This window comes from Pseudorca crassidens, chromosome 2 (genome assembly GCF_039906515.1).
Source record: "Pseudorca crassidens isolate mPseCra1 chromosome 2, mPseCra1.hap1, whole genome shotgun sequence".
Classification (NCBI taxonomy): domain Eukaryota; kingdom Metazoa; phylum Chordata; class Mammalia; order Artiodactyla; family Delphinidae; genus Pseudorca; species Pseudorca crassidens.
In genome coordinates this window covers 164,191,336-164,208,732 of record NC_090297.1, presented here as the reverse complement: position 1 = coordinate 164,208,732, position 17,397 = coordinate 164,191,336, and the positions used below count along the sequence as shown (strand labels likewise).

The following is a 17,397-nucleotide window of genomic DNA, read 5'->3' as shown; positions in this document are numbered from 1 at the left end:
GATAATTTAGACTTTTTTACAGTTAAAAGATTCTGCTCATCCTTAAGAAAGTGAAGTCCACCCGCCTCCTTCCTGCCTCAAACCTACTTTTCCTTCAGGATTCTCAATCTCAGATGAAGACCCCCACCTGCCCCTCCACATACCAGGCAGGTTTCTCCCTTCCCTCTAACTGGAGATACATTCTATCAATTCTATCGAGTCCGCCTCCCATTACCTAGACCCTAAGTCAAGGCCAAATGTAATGCCCCCCTAACTGGTCGTATTTCTAAACTTCCCCTCTCTGGGACCCCTTAGAATGCTGCCAAGGTTATCTTCCTAAAATACATATTCAATTCTCTCAACTCCCGCTTCCCACTGCAGATTGAAGCCTAACACTTGCACCCTCATGTCTCCGAAAAGTCTAAGGGTCACCTGACTCTACAGGGCAAAGGTTCTCAAAATTCTGGTCTCAGGAAACCTTTGTACTTTATCATACAGCATATACTATTGGCTTTCTTTTACTCAACATACTTATTTTGAGATTCACCTAGGTTGTTATTTGTATTAGTACTTAATTCTTTTTTATTGCTGAGCAGCATTCCATTGTATGGGTATGCCACATTTGTTTTTTAGTTCTTCTGGTGACAAACATTTGGTTTGTTTCTAGTTTTGAACTACTACAAATAGAGCTGCTATGAACGCTCAAGTACAAGTCTTCGTATATGCTTTCATCTCTCTTTAGTAAATACCTAAGTGTGGGATGCAAAGCAGTACGGCTATAACACCCTGTAGGTGTACATTTAACTTTAAAAAATCAACAAGCTATTTTCCAAATGAGTTGTACCATTTTACACTCCCAACAGCAGTAGTATATGAGAGTTCAAGATCCTCTATATCCTTGTCAATACGTTAGTCTTTTGTTGTTGTTGCTGCATTATGATTTAATCTAATGGCACAAAAATTTGAAATTACACCTCCTCTAGATTTCTAAAAGCAAGGTTATGCATACCTCCCTATTCAATTCTGCACTGTTACATTTGAACCACATAGTGAATTTTACATCATGATGGATCAACTTCGAATTCCCATGAAACACCTCAAATTATATAAAATGGAAGCAATTTTTAAAGCTTTGTGTAAAGCTTTCATGCTAACGATAAAAGCCGTTTTTTTAATGGGCAACTTTGGATTATAATGTATCAGGTGGCTCTACCTTAAAATGTTGATCACTGAATATCATGGACTTTGAACTGGCTTCTACTCCTAAAAATGTATCATCACTTAGGTGGACAACCAAAAACTCCCTTCACTTCAAAAGCTGCAACTCTGTTTCTTACAAAATAAGATTTGTGTAACCAATTGCCTTCTATGGGACAAGAACTATCTATGGTAATGGTGGGTTCAACTATTACACAGTTATGCTAATATTTTATTTTCAGAAGTACTTTACAAGAAAATGTAAGTATGGCTTCCAATAGGAATGTTATACCTGGACTTGGTACCAAGCTCAAATTTTAGTTTTGCAAGGAAAACCAGGCTTTCAGGTTAAACAACAATTTGTAACCAAAACTTTAATCCCAAGGATTCTCACAAAACATATAACAAATGACAGCATGAAAAAAAATCTTGCACAGCAACTCAAAGTTCAGCTCTACAATGTACCCTTAAACTGGCAGGACACTGGTATCTTAAACAGTCTCAAATTTCCAAATAAATCATGTTACAAAGAGCTATGTATTCATATACAGCAATCACAGAAGGAACTTCTGACCTAAAGCAAAGGTAAACTAATTTCTTGAAACTTCTTCGATTCTACACCAACTGGACAACCTCTTGTCCAGTGTGAACACTAGTGGAATTTTTAAACCTCTAATCTAGGTTAAGGGTGCAGCTTTAATTTTTACCTGCTGGCTTGAGTTCACAGTAGGTTTTAAAGACTGCTTGCTCAACTACAGCTGCATACCATATCCCAGCTATGGAAAACGTCTTCTCAATTTTTGCCAGTTTTGTTTCCATAATATTAAACATCATACTTTAGCTGGGCAGGAGTTGGAGATTTATTATCAGTCTACGCAAGACTAAAATTCGAAGCAAATTCAATTTTGCTTAAGGGAACATTGTAAAGTAACAATTCTTGATATTACATGCCTCATATAGTCCATTTCAAACCACAGAGAATTACACCTTTATGCGTCACTGTGCCAACAGACAGACAAATGTGAACAGCTAAAACATCTTAAAAATGCACCAAGCTTGGATTTCCCTGGTGGCACAGTGTTAAGAATCCACCTGCCAATGCAGGGGACACGAGTTCGAGCCCTGGTCTGGGAAGATCCCACATGCCGCGGAGCAGCTAAGCCCGCGAGCCACAACTACTGAAGCCTGTGCACCTAGAGCCAGTGCTCCGCAAAACAGAAGCCACCGAAATAAGTCTGCACACCACAACGAAGAGTAGCCCCCACTGGCCGCAGCGAGAGAAAGCCCGTGCGCAGCAACGAAGACCCAATGCAGCCAAAAATAAATAAATTTATTAAAAAAGAAATGCACCAAGCTTATGAATTCTCAAACAAAACTTGACTTTTCTGTACATACTCCTGTCAAATGAAGTTATTTCCTGTACAACACTCCTCCTCTTGCAAACTGGTCTTCTATTTCCTTTCATTTGACCTAGATCGGCTACGAGACCTAGAGAAAGTTCAGGACGGCTTGTGATTTCTCTCCCAGAACGGCGATTTCTCTCTCTTCTCCTATCTCTAGAAAGGGACCTGCTCCAGCTGTAGGAGAAGGTTCTCTGTCTTGGAGATCTGTGGATCTGCGGCGAGGGAGGCCTCCTCCTTCAATAATCATCTTGAGGGACTTCCCTGGTGGCGCGGTGGTTAAGAATCCACCTGTCAATGCAGGGGACACAGGTTCGATCCCTGGTCCAGGAGGATCCCACATGCTGCAGAGCAACTAAGCCCATGCAGCACAACTACTAAGCCTGCACTCTAGAGCCCGCGAGCCACAACTACTGAGCCCACGTGCCACAACTACTGAAGCCCGCGCGCCTAGAGCCTGTGCTCCACAGCAAGAGAAGCCGCCACAATGAGAAGCCTGCGCACCGCAACAAAGAGTAGCCCCTGCTCACCCCAACTAGAGAAAGCCTGCCTGCAGCAACGAAGACCCAATGCAGCCAAAAATAAATAAAAATAATCATCATCTTGAGGGTGACGACCCCAAGAAGGAGGTGGGCCAAGATTTCGACTTCTCTTTTCACCATTCAACAGTTCCACTCTTGGGCTTCCCTGGTGGCACAGTGGTTGAGAGTCCGCCTGCCGATGCAGGGGACACGGGTTCGTGCCCCGTTTCGGGAGGATCCCACATGCCACGGAGCGGCTAGGCCCGTGAGCCATGGCCGCTGAGCCTGCGTGTCCGGAGCTGTGCTCCGAAATGGGAGAGGCCACAGCAGTGAGAGGCCCGCGTACCGCAACAAACAAACAAACAAACAAACAAAAACAGTTCCACTCTTACTCGGCCGCCACAAAGTGTTCTCCCATCTAGCTCTGCCTCTCTGGGATCTTCAAATTCCACAAAAGCAAAGCCAGAAGGGTTTCTAGCAACCCACACACTTTGGATGGGTCCACAATGGCCAAAAGCTTGTTCCAATTCGGTCACTACCATTGTTTCTAAGATTACCTACATAAAGCTTACAGTCTAATGGACAGGAACCACAATGGATTTCGAGATCCTGGGCTAGAAACGCGGAGGCTCAAATCCACACACCCTCAGCTGGGTCTTTCCGGTCCCCTCCCGCCAGGCACCCGCAGATGCTCTCGCAAACCCAGCGTCCATGAAATGACCTATAGTTAGTCTTTTTCATTTTAGTCAGTCATTCTAAGGTTTGCAGTGATATCTCACTGAGGCTTTAATTTGCATTTCCTTGATGACTAACAATGTTGAGCACCTTTTCATGTGTTTATTTGCCACCTGTATACTTTCTATGGTGAGGTGTCTGTACAATTCTTTTGCGTATTTTTAATGCCTTTTTTGTTGTTGTTGAGTTTTGAGTTATGTCGTTGAGTTCATTATATATTCTTTAAGAAATAATATACTTTGCAAGTATTTTCTCTCAGTCTGTGGTTTGTCTCTGTATTCTCTTAGTGGCATCTTTTGAAGAGCAGTTCAATTTATCCATCTAAGAAATCTTTGCTTAATCCAAGATAGAAAAAATTTTCTCCTGTGTTTTCTTCCAGCAGTTTTATAGCTATGGGTTTTCATTGGTCTTTGATTCATTTGGGTTAATTTTTGCATATGGTAAACGATAGGGATTAAAGTTCATTTTTCTTGCCTATGGATATCCAACTGTTCCAGCAACTACTGAAAAGGCTATTCTTTTTCCACTGTATTGCCTTAGTGCTCTATAAAAAAAAAAAATCAATTGTCCAGATATTTGTGGGAACATTTTTTAATTCTACTATCCAATGATCTATATGTCTATGTCTATGCCAATACCATACTGTGAAAACATCTTTTATCTTAAATATACAAACAGAGATCTTAAAGCCAGATCTGCATGCCCCAAAATAAAGCTTGATATAAAGAATCCCAATTGTACTTAGAAAGTATTCTTAGTTTAGGACTTTTATAATCATTTAAATTCTCTGACAACATCACATTTAGTATTTTGTTGTTTATTATTTTAAGAAATTATTTACTTATTTTAATTACAGTAAAAAGCATCCTGAGCAATCTATATACCATAAAGTATGTGTGTGTATATATGTGTTAGATGATTTAAACTATGCTCTACCAGAAGCTCTTACAAAATTCTACATATTACATCTTTTCTCAAAGAAAAGCTGGCTCATACTCAACAATTCTGTTTCACTAACAGGCATCTTTTTTTTTTTTTTTTTTGCGGTACATGGGCCTCTCCCGTTGCAGAGCACAGGCTCCGGACGCGCAGGCTCAGTGGCATGTGGGATCTTCCCGGACCAGGGCATGAAACTGTGTCCCCTGCATCGGCAGGCGGACTCTCAACCACTGCGCCACCAGGGAAGCCCACTAACAGGCATCTTAAACACGGCATATTTAAGACTGAGATCCAGATCTTTTCCCATCACCTCCCCAAACAGGGCCCTACCATTGCTCTTCCCATCTTGGTTAATGGCAATTCATCCTTCCAGTTTTTCAGGCCTAAAACTTGGAGTCATGTTTGATTTCATTCTTCCACATCTATATCCAATCCATTAGCAAATCCTGTCAACTGTATGACACAGTATATTCAGATTCCTTCTACATTCCCAGGTGTCACCTGGTTCAAAGCACTTAGATTATTTTTACAACTTCCTAAGTGGTTCCCTACCTAATTGTGTCAGAATTTTAGGTGGAAGACGGCAAGATAACAATTCTTATCTTTGCAATGAAGAAGTCATCAACAATTCCAAAGATCTAAGGACAAAATCCATTCACTTACAAATGAGACCGATGCCTGAAGAGGAGGAACTCTCCCTCAGATCTGCTGATTAAAAAGCAACTACTATTCTATTAAGTACCAAAAAAGCGCTAAAATTTAAGAGCTAATGGTAGCAACTTTCAACCTTAGGAAAACAGTATTTTGTTACAAATGGACCCTCAATTTTCAACAATGGTGCCAAGACAATTCTATGGGGAAAAGATCAGTCTTTGCAACAAAGGATGCTGAGACACGTGACTATCCACATACAAAAGGATGAATGGACACCTTCTTCACAACATACAAAAAATTAACTCAAAGTGGACCAAAGACCTAAATGTGAGCACTAAAAGTTTAAAACTCTTGTAAGAAAACATGACCCTGGGTTACACAGTGATTTCTTAGGTATGACATCAAAAGTACATGTGATTAAAAAAAGAAATAAATAAATTGAACTTTACCAATTTAAAACTTTTGTTCTTCAAATGATACCATCAAGAAAGTAAACAGAAAACTCACAGATTGGGAGAAAATATATATGCTAATCACATATCTGATTATGGACTTGTATCTAGAATAAATAAAGAACTCTTACTACTCAATGACAAGAAGGCATTAACCCAATTAAAAACTGGGGGAAGGATTCAAACAGACATTTCTCCAAAGAAGATATATAAACGGCCAACAAGCAAAAGAAAAGATGTTCAGCATCATTAATTATCAGGGGAATGCAAATCAAACTACAATGAAATACTTCCTCACATCTACTACATGGCTATAATAAAAAAGACGATAACAGGTGTTGGTGAGGATGTGGAGAAACTGGAAGCCTCATACACTGCCTTGTCACAATTACTAGTGCGAATATAAAACAATTCAGACATTTTGGACAAGAATTTGGCAGTTTCTCGAAATGGTAAACATAGAGTTACCGTATGACCCAGCAATTCCACTCTTGGGTATCTGCCTAAGATAAATTATAACATATATCCAAACAAAAACTTGTACATGAATGTTCATAGCAGCATTATCATAATAGCTAAAAAGTACAAACAACCTAAATGTCCATCAACTGGTGAATAAATAGTATGTGGTATATCCATACACTGGAATATTATCCAGCAATAAAAAGGAATGAAGTATTGATACATTCTATAACATGGATGAAACTTGAAGGCATGCTGAGTGAAAGAAGCTAGATACAATAGCCCACATACTGTATGATTCCACTTACATAAAATATCCAGAATACGGAAATCTACAGAGACAGTAAGTAGACTAATGGTTGCCTAGGGCTGGCAGTGGGGGAAGAATAGGGAGTGACTGCTAACAGACACAGATTTTCTTCTTAGGGTGATGGAAATGTTCTAAAATTAGATTATTGGTATGGCTGCACAACTCTGTAAATATACACAAAACCACTGAATTGTATACTTAAAACGGGGAAAATTTATGGTACACCACATATCTAAATAAAGCTGTTTTTTTTAAATTAGATCCTCAGACTGAAGAGATTATCAGTATGTCCAGTGAAATAAAAGTTATTATAAGATCAGACAGCCTTCATGAATCAGAAGTAGATCTCTTCTTATGATTCATAAACAAATATTTACTGAGTTCTAGGATGCACCAGGGTACCTGTATATCAGCAGAAGTAATGCCAGGGCCTATGTTAATTTTATAAGGGCAGTACTTACCAAAGGGCAAGATATACTGGCTTGACCATGGCACCAAGTCATTGTTCAACTGCCTTCAAGAAGCATTCAACCATAATCCAAGGCCATTCAGAATAAATAGGTAAGGGAGCATTGCATTTGACTTGGTACTTAAGTGGCTGAATATCTTACTATAATAAAATCAGTATCTTCTTTTAAGTCACCCACTCTTTCATCTGACAAATAACTGTGGGCGTACAATAGGTAGAAACCCTGAACTTGAAGCTCTCTCTCAAATATAAGACTGCAGACTTACTCCTTGCCTAGAAGAAGCTTACACATCATAATTTACTTATTTATTTTTTGGACTGCACCATACATGGAGAGCAGAAACTCATTCTAGATACTGAATTGCTACTGGTAAGAAATAGACACCTACTCAATAGAAGAAAAAGTAATAAGCTAGTGTGGCCATCTGGGTTCCATAACCTATGCGTGCTGCTCAGGAGTGTTTTTAACCAGCTAGACAGGGGTTAAGTGGGAACTGTTCCTCAAATGAAAACATCCTTTACAGGACTTGGTATCTGAAGAATGCAATGCAAAGATGTGTACAGGAGAGTTAAATTTAGGGCATCTGTGCTCAAGATGTAATTTGCACCAGGAGCTCCATCTCCTTTGGTTGAGCACAGGGAACTAACTGGTTTATTTCCAGAAGAGGGTATGGACTTTGGTATACCACAAGTTAGAAGAAGGCTGTCACAGTTTCTCAGAACAACCAGAGGTAGAATGGTGAGAGGACAGGATTTTAATTTACTTCCTAAAAATCAGTACCTCAAAAATTAGGGAAAAAGGATAAAGAGATGGAAAATAGGTGAAAAGAAGAACTTTAGTAGATCAATTCAAGAGGTTTAAAACCCACCAAGTGCGATGCATACAAGTGAAACAAACAAAAAAGTCACATAAAAAGGATCAGAATGACCTAGAACTTTTAAAAGAGAAAAAGCAATGCCTACAAATTACAAAAAACAATATTTTCAACTCAAAATTCTATATCCAGCCAGGCTACCAATCAATAATGAGACTAGAATAAAGATATTTTCACATATATAAGAATTCAAAAAAAATTTACCTCCTACATGACCTTTCTTAAGAAAGCCACTGAAAGATAAGCTCTAGCAAAATTTAAGAGTAAAGCAAGAGACAAACATAAGATCAGAAACAGTGCAAAACAAAGGAAAGCAGGAAAGGGAAGTCCTGAAATGACAGCCATTTATATCACAGACCTAGATGGCACCAGTCCAGACTGGAGCATGACAGAAAGCTCCAGAAGGGAGACCTCCAAAAGCAAACAAAACGTCAAATGGAATTGATACATCATCTAGATAAATAATACTGACTGATGTATAACATAGTTGATGAAGAATGGGAACACAGAAAACAAAGCAAAAGAAAAAAATGAGGGTTACTAAATCTAAGAATAAAAAAGGTTTTAGGAGAAGGAAACCTAATCATCCTGTGATTCTTGGGTCAGCGGAGAGAGATTTTTTCAAAGTCATGGTAATGTAAGTGTTGACTAGTGATTTAACCAGAAGTTATAATAAATCTATATTATAATATTGGGAGGCTGGAGTGGCGAGAACAGATGGTGGGCATGGTGTGGCAGTGATGGTGGGCTGGGCTATGTGTGTGGAGAAAGGGTGAATGTAAGATAATGAATCTTCATTCATTGAAAAGAAGTTAATGGGTAGTGTGTGAAATTGATAAGACATAGCAGTATGAGCACATTATTTGAAAATATGGAGGAAACACAGCAAAAAAAAAAAATAGCTCAAGGATTTTACCAGTAGAAGCCTCTGGGATGGGGGCTGGGGGACACAGAGGACCAACAGTTTTTGTTATAAGCTTTTCGGTGTCATTTGGTTTTTTTTGTTTTGTTTTCTTTTGTTTTGTTTTGCGGGACGCGGGCCTGTCACTGTTGTGGCCTCTCCCGTTGCACAGCAAAGGCTCCGGATGCGCAGGCTCAGCGGCCATGGCTCACGGGCCCAGCCGCTTTGCGGCATGTGGGATCTTCCCAGACCGGGGCACGAACCCGTGTCCCCTGCATCGGCAGGCGGACTCTCAACCACTGCGCCACCAGGGAAGCCCAGCTTTTCGGTGTCATTTGATGTTTAACTGATATCTCCCTGTGTGGGTTTTTCTTTTTCATGCCATTCACCAACTGGATCCACAACCTCACGGCTTATTATGGCCATTCTCTTACGGAGTTTGTCAATTTACCAGAGCCGTGTCACACAAAACAAACACTGTTCAAAATCTGAGACATAACAAAACAAACTTCAGTATGCAGAGGTGACTATGGTACAGAATGTAGAGGAAATGAACTTGTGCTTTAAAGAAAATATAATTTGGTTGGTGCCTGAGGGTCAAATCTTGGTTTTGCCACTGCTAACTTATCTGGTGGCAAACTAATTGGAATCTACTAATTACTGTGAGCTTTACAGTGAGGATTACCTGACAGAATATGGGAAGCACTCACTGCACTGGTTGGAATACAAGTGCTCACATGATAATTATGATTATTTGGACTCAGGCAGACTGAGATTCAAATTGCTGCTCCACCCTTAGTTCTACTTGGGCAAATAATTTAACCTAATTTAATTAAATTAAAATAAGTTAACTTTTGCAACAGTAAGTATATACATCATGGTACTTTCCTCACAGGGTTTTTGTGAGGTTTAACAAGGTGAACACTTAACACATTACTGACTGGGGGATTTTTGCAGAAACTGCTGCCTGTGGCCATAATACATCTGGTCAAAAATGTGTCAACAAAGTGCTTAGCATTTATTTAGCAAGGCTCCATGAACTCCAGTTATTATCACTGATGAGTTTTTTTTTTAATTAAAAATTTTTTTTACTGGAGTATAGTTGATTTGATGAGTTTTAAGTAAAGAAAATGGGATGGATTTATTTTCACCCCCTTTAGAGATACTTTAGAACTGAAGACACCTCAGTTCTTAAGGAAATAACCTTAAATTATTTAAATTATTTATTATTTTATTTAAAATAAAAGGAAATATTAATAATTTGGATCTCTGTGATTAAGAAGATGAAAAGACAAGATGCAGACTGGGACAAAAAGTTGTAAATTACGTATCTGACAAAGGACTCACATCTAGAATATATACAGAACTCTCAAAACTCAACAATAAAAAAGAATACACATTCCAATTTTAGAAAATGGGCAAAGGACACAAAGAGACAATTCACTGAAGAAGATATAAGGATGGTAAAGAAACACATGAAAAGAAGTTCTTATCGGCCATCAGAGAAATACAAATAAAACCATGATGAGATATCACTATACATCTCTTGGAAAAGGTAAAATAAAAACAGTGACAATACAAAATACCAGCAAAGATGCAAAGAAACTGAATCTCCCTTAGTATTACTGATAGAAATTATAGCCACTCAGGAAGACTTTGACAACCTCTTTAAAAAACTGAACATATACTTAACATACGACCCAGCAATCATGCTCCTGGGCATCTATCCCAAAGAATTGAAACCTTATGTCCGCATAAGAACCTATATGTAGATGTTCAGAGTAGCTTTATATGAAACAGTCAAAAACTGGAAATGATCATAATGCCCCCAGAAGAGAATGGTTAAACAAACTAGAACCTCCACACCACAGAATACTACGCAGTACTGAAAAGGAACAATCTACTGATACACACAAGTATTTGAATAGATTTCAAGGCGTTAGAATAGGTGAATAAAGCCAACCTAAAAGATCACATTTTGTATGATTACTTTTATATAAAATTCTTAAAGTGGCACAATTACAGAGATGGAGAACAGATTAGCAGTTGCCTTGAGTTAGACATGGTGGGAGAGAGGTGGTTGTTACTAGCATAGCATGAGGGAGATCTTTGTGGTGATGGAATAGTTCCTGTATTGACTGCAGTGGTGATTACATGAATCTACACGTGTGCTAAAATGGCAACAAAATAGACAAATAACACAAATGTCTATTTCCTGGTTTTGATTTTGTACCATAGTTATGTAAAATGTAACAACTGAGTTAAACTGGGTACATGGAACTTCTGTGCATTATTTTTCTAATTTCTTTTGAATTTATAATTGTTTCAAAATACAAAGTAAAAATAAAAGTCACATATTTTATAAAAAGAAAAACAAAATCAGATCACTTCACTCCCCCACTTAGAAAACGTTCATGGGACTTCCCTGGTGGTGCAGTGGTTAAGAATCCACCTGACAATGCAGGGGACACAGGTGGTCCGGGAAGATCCCACATGCCGTGGAGCAACTAAGGCTGTGCACCACAACTACTGAGCCTGAGCTCTGGAGCCCGCGAGCCACAGCTACTGAGCCCACGAGCCACAGCTACTGCAGCCCGTGTTATGCCTAGAGCCCATGCTCCGCAACAAAGAGAAGCCACCACAATGAGAAGGCTGCACACCACAACAAAGAGTAGCCCCTGCCTGCCGCAATTAGAGAAAGCCCGTGCACAGCAACGAAGACCCAACGCAGCCCAAAAATAAATAAATAAATAAATTTATTTTAAAAACCCTTCATGGCAAAATAAAATCCACACCCCTTTCTGTGGCCTAAAAGGCCCCTTGCACTTCTCCATCACTGCCCCCCAACTCTTTTCACTCTAGACACTGGCCTTCTTGCTGGTTCTCCAAACTTCTCACTTCAGGGCCTTTATACTTATTGTTTGTTCTCTGCCCGGAATGCCTTCTCCCAGATTTTTGCATGGCTTGATACTTCACATTATTTGGGTGCGTGCTGACATTACTTCTGAAGAAGAAGCTTTCCCGGACTATGATATCTAAAGTAGCATTCCTCTCCCCAAACACCTGTCATTCTCCATCCTCTTACCCTGTTTTATTTTATTTATTTGATTGTCTATTATTTACCCCCTGTTCCCCAGCCCCAAATCAGAATACATGCAGGCAAAGAATTTTTCTGAATTGTTAACTTTTGAATTCCCAAAGTTCAGTAGGATCAGGTATATAATAAAAATTCAATAAATATCTGATGAGCGAAGGAGTAAACCTGAGACTAAAGAAAATTATACTGGTATGACTGACCTACAACACCAAGCTGTAAGGCGGAATGTATAACTTGCACCATAAAACAAAGAATGTGATAAAAGAAAAACATACATAAGAAGGATTAAAGAAAACTCCCCTTTTTTTTACCTTTCTACTTCTCTCCTTTCGAATCTGGCGCTTCCTGTCACTGCCCTGACCAAGAGAATTTGTGTATTCTGGGCCTTGCCTTCAAAGGAATGGCAGCTTCCACCTTTATCTCTTGGAATCGAGCTGTCAAGTACGAAATGTGAGTACTCAGAGAACCATTCTAATGGAAGCCAAGCCACATGGAGAGGCCCTGGAAGATGACAACTGGTGGTGGGGATGGGCTGGGGGGAGGGGGTGTGCAGAATGCCGAGGCGCACCAAAGCACCAGACACGTGAGTAAAGAAGTGACCTTGAAAGGGGATCCTCTGGCCCAGCCATGCCTGCTGGTGGCATGTGGATCAGAGACGAACCACCTGGACAAGCCCTCCCTGAATTCCTGACCTACAAAATTATGAAAAATGCAAAAATGGTGATTTTAAGCCACTAAGTATCACAGTAGTTCACCACGCAGCAAGAGCTGACCAGGACATCGGGCAAGAAGGGGTTTCTTAAAGCTGAGCAGAATCCAAGTTATAAACAATCAAACAAAATGTCACAGGATAGAATACAATGGAACAGAACTGCCAAATAGGCATCAATACAAGTGAAAAGATCTAAAACATCTATTTTTAAATTTATGTGGATCCTCAACGTAATGGGGTTTGTTATGGGGAGAAAGGGATGGGTGAGGTACAGTGGAGAGGAAGACAATACTCAAGAACACTGGAAAGAACAAAACAGAGGTACCACATTCATCCTGTCATTCACTGGCTAAACTCAAGAGACTACTGTACTCAGTTCTGGGTTTTACAACTAAGGAGAATCTGGAGAATCCTAAGGAATTCAAAGATGAATAAAGAGATCGGAGGGAAAAAAAAAAACCCATGAGGAAAGGTAACGTACCTGAACCCTTTTGAAGGAAGGGATTTAAGTAAAACCTAGTAGTAACATTGAAGGACCTATTATTTGAGTAACACTGAAGGACCTGTTATTTTCTAATCTACAGAGATTAAACTAAAAGATAAGAGTGTTTACAATAAACAAATATGAAAAACGGTGAGTACGGTTAAAGACAGAATAGGTTATTAGAGCACACCAAAGGCTGTCTTCTTGAAATCTACTAGAAAAATCTGTAGCTGCTCAGGAAAGGTAGGATGTGATTCTGTCCAAATCTGACAGACCTTCAAGGTTTCTTCGAGGATGACTCTCTGATTTTATGACCTAATGACTGCTCCTACTGCTAATACCAAAAGTGCTCATGATAATGATAATAATACTAAACAGCTACTTGCCACGCACTATGATAGATACATTACCAATATCACTTAAGCTTTGGGACAATACTGCCTATTAGGTGTTATTATCCTCATTTTATAGATGAGGAAGTACTGGTTAGCAAGATGAAGTAATACATGCCCAGGATTAATGTGGCATAATAAGGAATAAATACATTTGGTCTTTGCCCCTGGTTCCTGGCTAGAGCTTTCTGAATAACAGGAGTGTCTTTGTTGTGCTAATGAGATGACTCAAGGTTGGCCCTGCAGATAACTTCAGGATGGGGCTGGTTACCAGAACAACTTACCATCTGATTAGAGGGTTGGAACTTGGAGCCAGACATCTGGGGAGGTAGGGCGGGGCTGGAGACTGAGTTCAATCACATGGCCAATGAGTCAGTCAATCACGGATACATAACAAAATCCCAATAAAAACTCTGGACATCAAACTTGAGGGAGATTCCTCGCTGATGAACACAGTGATGTGCCAGGAGGGTGATGTGCCCTGACTCCATGGAGAGAGGGCATGGAAGCTCTGCACTCCCTCTGAGACCTAGCCCTAAGTGTACCCTTTATAATAAACTGTAATTGTAAGTATAGTGCTTTTCTTCATTTTGTTAGTCTTTTTAGCAAATTAGTGAACCAGAAAGGGGTGACGGGAATCCCCAAGTTTGTAGCAGGCTGGTCAGAAGTGCGTGTGTCCTGGAGACACCACTTGCATCTGGTATCTGAAGTAGGGCAGTCTTGTAGACAACTGACCCCTTAACCTGCAGGTTCTGACATCAACTTCAGGTGGTTAGTGTCAGACCTGAATTATAATCTACTCAGTTGGTATACACTAGTTAGGGTTGAAAGAGAACAGTTAGTAAGATATGAAGTGCTAGAGCCAGGATTCAAACCCAGTTCTGCCTAACTCAGAGTATTTCTAATTCAAAGATAAGAGTCTAATTCAAACCTTTCGATTTTTCATTTTAAAATGAAATGGTATATAATTCATGAAGGTTTTAGTATCTGTACTAACTTACAAGAAAAATTACATCAGCTTGAAAACTGAAAAATCCATTTAAGCAATTAAAGTCCCAAGTCACTGCCGGTAGACATCGTCAACACAAATATCAATGCAGGAGCAGCTATGATACAGCGGCGCATATGGATGGCAAAGTATTAAACAATATGAAGAGAACTGAGGACCCAAAGTAAAAGCCACCTTCAGTACTTTTGAAGTTTTGAGACTTTTTCTAAATCCCTCACTAGTACTTAGGCTTTTTAACAATTTAAAAAAATAGTTAAGTGCAGGTATATGGACATGCTTCCAGTATAAAATCTTAAAAACCTATCTTTAACCTTCAGATACACTGAAAAAGAGACTGGTTCTTGTCTCCTATAAGCTTGAGAGAAACCATAGGACATAAATTCTGATAATACTTTGTGGTCAAAAGTGTATGTTACAAGGGTTCTCTGCTAACAAGACAATTTTCTATGCACCAACACAGAAAAAAAATCTTACAGAATCCAAGCAATAATCTTATACTGTTTTTTTTTTTTGTTTTTACTAGAGCTTACATAAAAGCTTTCTAAGGTTTTATTCCAACTTATGAACCAAAAAGGGATTTCCCAAACTTATTCTTCCTTTACTAGGACGTATATAAATTATACTGTTCGTAAATGCTGTAAGTTTTTAGACTCATCTGTTTTATATTCTTCTTTCTTACCTGGTCTGTTAGTGGCTGCCATAATAAAAACCTGCTGACGTGTTTCCAGACCATCCATCTCTGTAAGTAGCTGATTTACCACCCGGACACTTGCCCCTGTCTAAAAACAAATAAATACAGCTACATCAGCTCCCAATAAAAGAAAAATACATCCCGTTTTTTTTTTTTTTTCCATGCAAAATAATACATTTGCTAACTTGAATGAAAGCTTTTGTCAAAAGATATAACAATTATTTCCTGAGAAGTCACTATATCTAAGCACTGTGCAAAACATATTCTCATCAGTGTGCTTCCCCAGCAATCCTGCTATCATCCACAATTCAGATGAGGAAACTGAGGCTTAGAGAGGCTATTTGTCCAAGGTCTCAAAGCTACATAAGGGTAGAGATGAAATTCAATCTCAGGCTTAGCTGATCCCACAGTCTTATGCCTCTGAGCTATCCAAAGATCTAAGAACTGAGAATTATATTCAATATCCTGTGATAAACCATAATGGAAATGAATATGAAAAAGAATATATATGTGTCTAACTGAATCAATTTGCTGTACAGTAGAAATTAACACATTGTAAATCAATTATACTCCAATAAAATAAATTTTTAAAAAAAGATCTAATAGCCACAACGAATTTCCTTTTGGGCAAATCTAGACTCAGCTTTTGAATGCCAGATCAGACTCCCCAGGATACTGGATATTCCAGAGCTTTCAGCTGGGACACTGAGGCCTTTTCTCTTTTCCTTGAAGCATGCAGTACAAAGTTGAACTACCTCAGGGCAATATCTAAGACGTTCAAGGAGTTGGTGAATAGGGGGATGTTTATCCCTTAAATGCAGAAATTTTTAAAATGCACAATGTAGGAAATGAGAAAAGTGGTGCTGTGTTTCTTTTTGTCATTAATTGCCTTTCTTCAACATAAATTTCATGTACAGAGGTGGTAATGAGTTTAACATACTGATTTCTCCAGAAAAAAAATTTGGTGCACCTTATTATCACCCCTTGGAGACACAGTATTAACCGTTAGGAGCTTAAAAGAATTATAATCAGTACTCAAAAAAATAAAGAAGTACTGGTTTTAAAAAAACAAACAAACAAAAAAACCCCAAAACACTGTCCTACCTAAGCAAGACAAAAACCTCACAATCAATTAAGGAAAAGGCTGACAGACTTTACTATATATAAAATTTTATATAATAAAAAAAGATAAGTGATAAAACTGGGAAAAATAGTACCAACACACATAATTGGACAATAGACTAATTTCCATCACATATAAAAAGCTCTTATAAATTAACAACAAAAAAGGGGAAGATGGAACTTCCCTGGCGGTCCAGTGGTTAAAACTTTGCCTTCCAATGCAGGGGGTGTGGGTTCAATCCCTGGTGCGGGAGCTAAGATCCCACGTACCTTGGGGCCAAAAAACCAAAACATCAAACAGAAGCAATACTGTAACAAATTCAATAAATTGAGACTTTAAAAATGGTCCACATCCAAAAAAAAAAAAAAAAAAAACCTTAAAAAAAGGGGGGGGGAACATTTCATTTTCAGTGTATGTGCTGCCAAAGTGAGCACAGAAAAACATTTCAACAGCAAAAGGGTCAGAGACATGAATACTAAAATTTAACATCATGTTTTGCCAATAAAATTGAGAAAAATAAAAAGATGGGTATTACCCATTGTTGACAAAGGTGTAGAAAATGGTTATTTTTAGTTGGTAGGTGTATGTAACTGGTAGTTTTTGCAAAGAATGACTGTTTTAGCTTTCAAAATATTTGTATACGTCTTCTACCCAGAAATTCTACTTCCAAAACTCTCACATATTCCCACATGTGCACAAAAATATGTGATAAGAATGTTTAATACAGTTGTGTTTACAGGGGAAACAACTGGAAACAATGTAAATGTCCAAAACAGGGGAATTGTTGAATTAATTCTTCCCTATCCAGACCGTGGAATATTTATTCAATAGTTACAAAATAAGTTATTAAGTACATGGGTAAAGTGTCAGATAGAATGACCACATTTATATAAAAAAAAAAGTTTAAATCACATATGTTTTTAAGCTTATAGAAAAAGTTCTAGACCACAAATGCAAAACACTAAACTGTCAGCAGAAGTAACCTCCAAGAAGAG

The 17,397-nt window shown here is 38.7% G+C and overlaps 1 protein-coding gene across 6 annotated transcripts in view; it reads right to left on the bottom strand.

Annotated features, from left to right (window-relative positions):
* NVL (nuclear VCP like) overlaps nucleotides 1-17,397 on the bottom strand; it is a 106,794-nt gene that overhangs the window by 39,394 nt on the left and 50,003 nt on the right. For 5 of the 6 annotated variants that reach the window (XR_010941449.1, XM_067729640.1, XM_067729641.1 and 2 more), the window contains one exon: nucleotides 15,268-15,367. Coding sequence is in view for 4 of the 6 variants with exons in the window: in XM_067729640.1 (XP_067585741.1) it covers nucleotides 15,268-15,367 (100 nt within the window). In the remaining 2 variants the exon portion in view is untranslated. Of the gene's footprint in view, nucleotides 1-13,863; nucleotides 13,926-15,267; nucleotides 15,368-17,397 lie in introns of all 6 variants that reach the window. The other variant, XR_010941450.1, reaches the window with a different exon arrangement.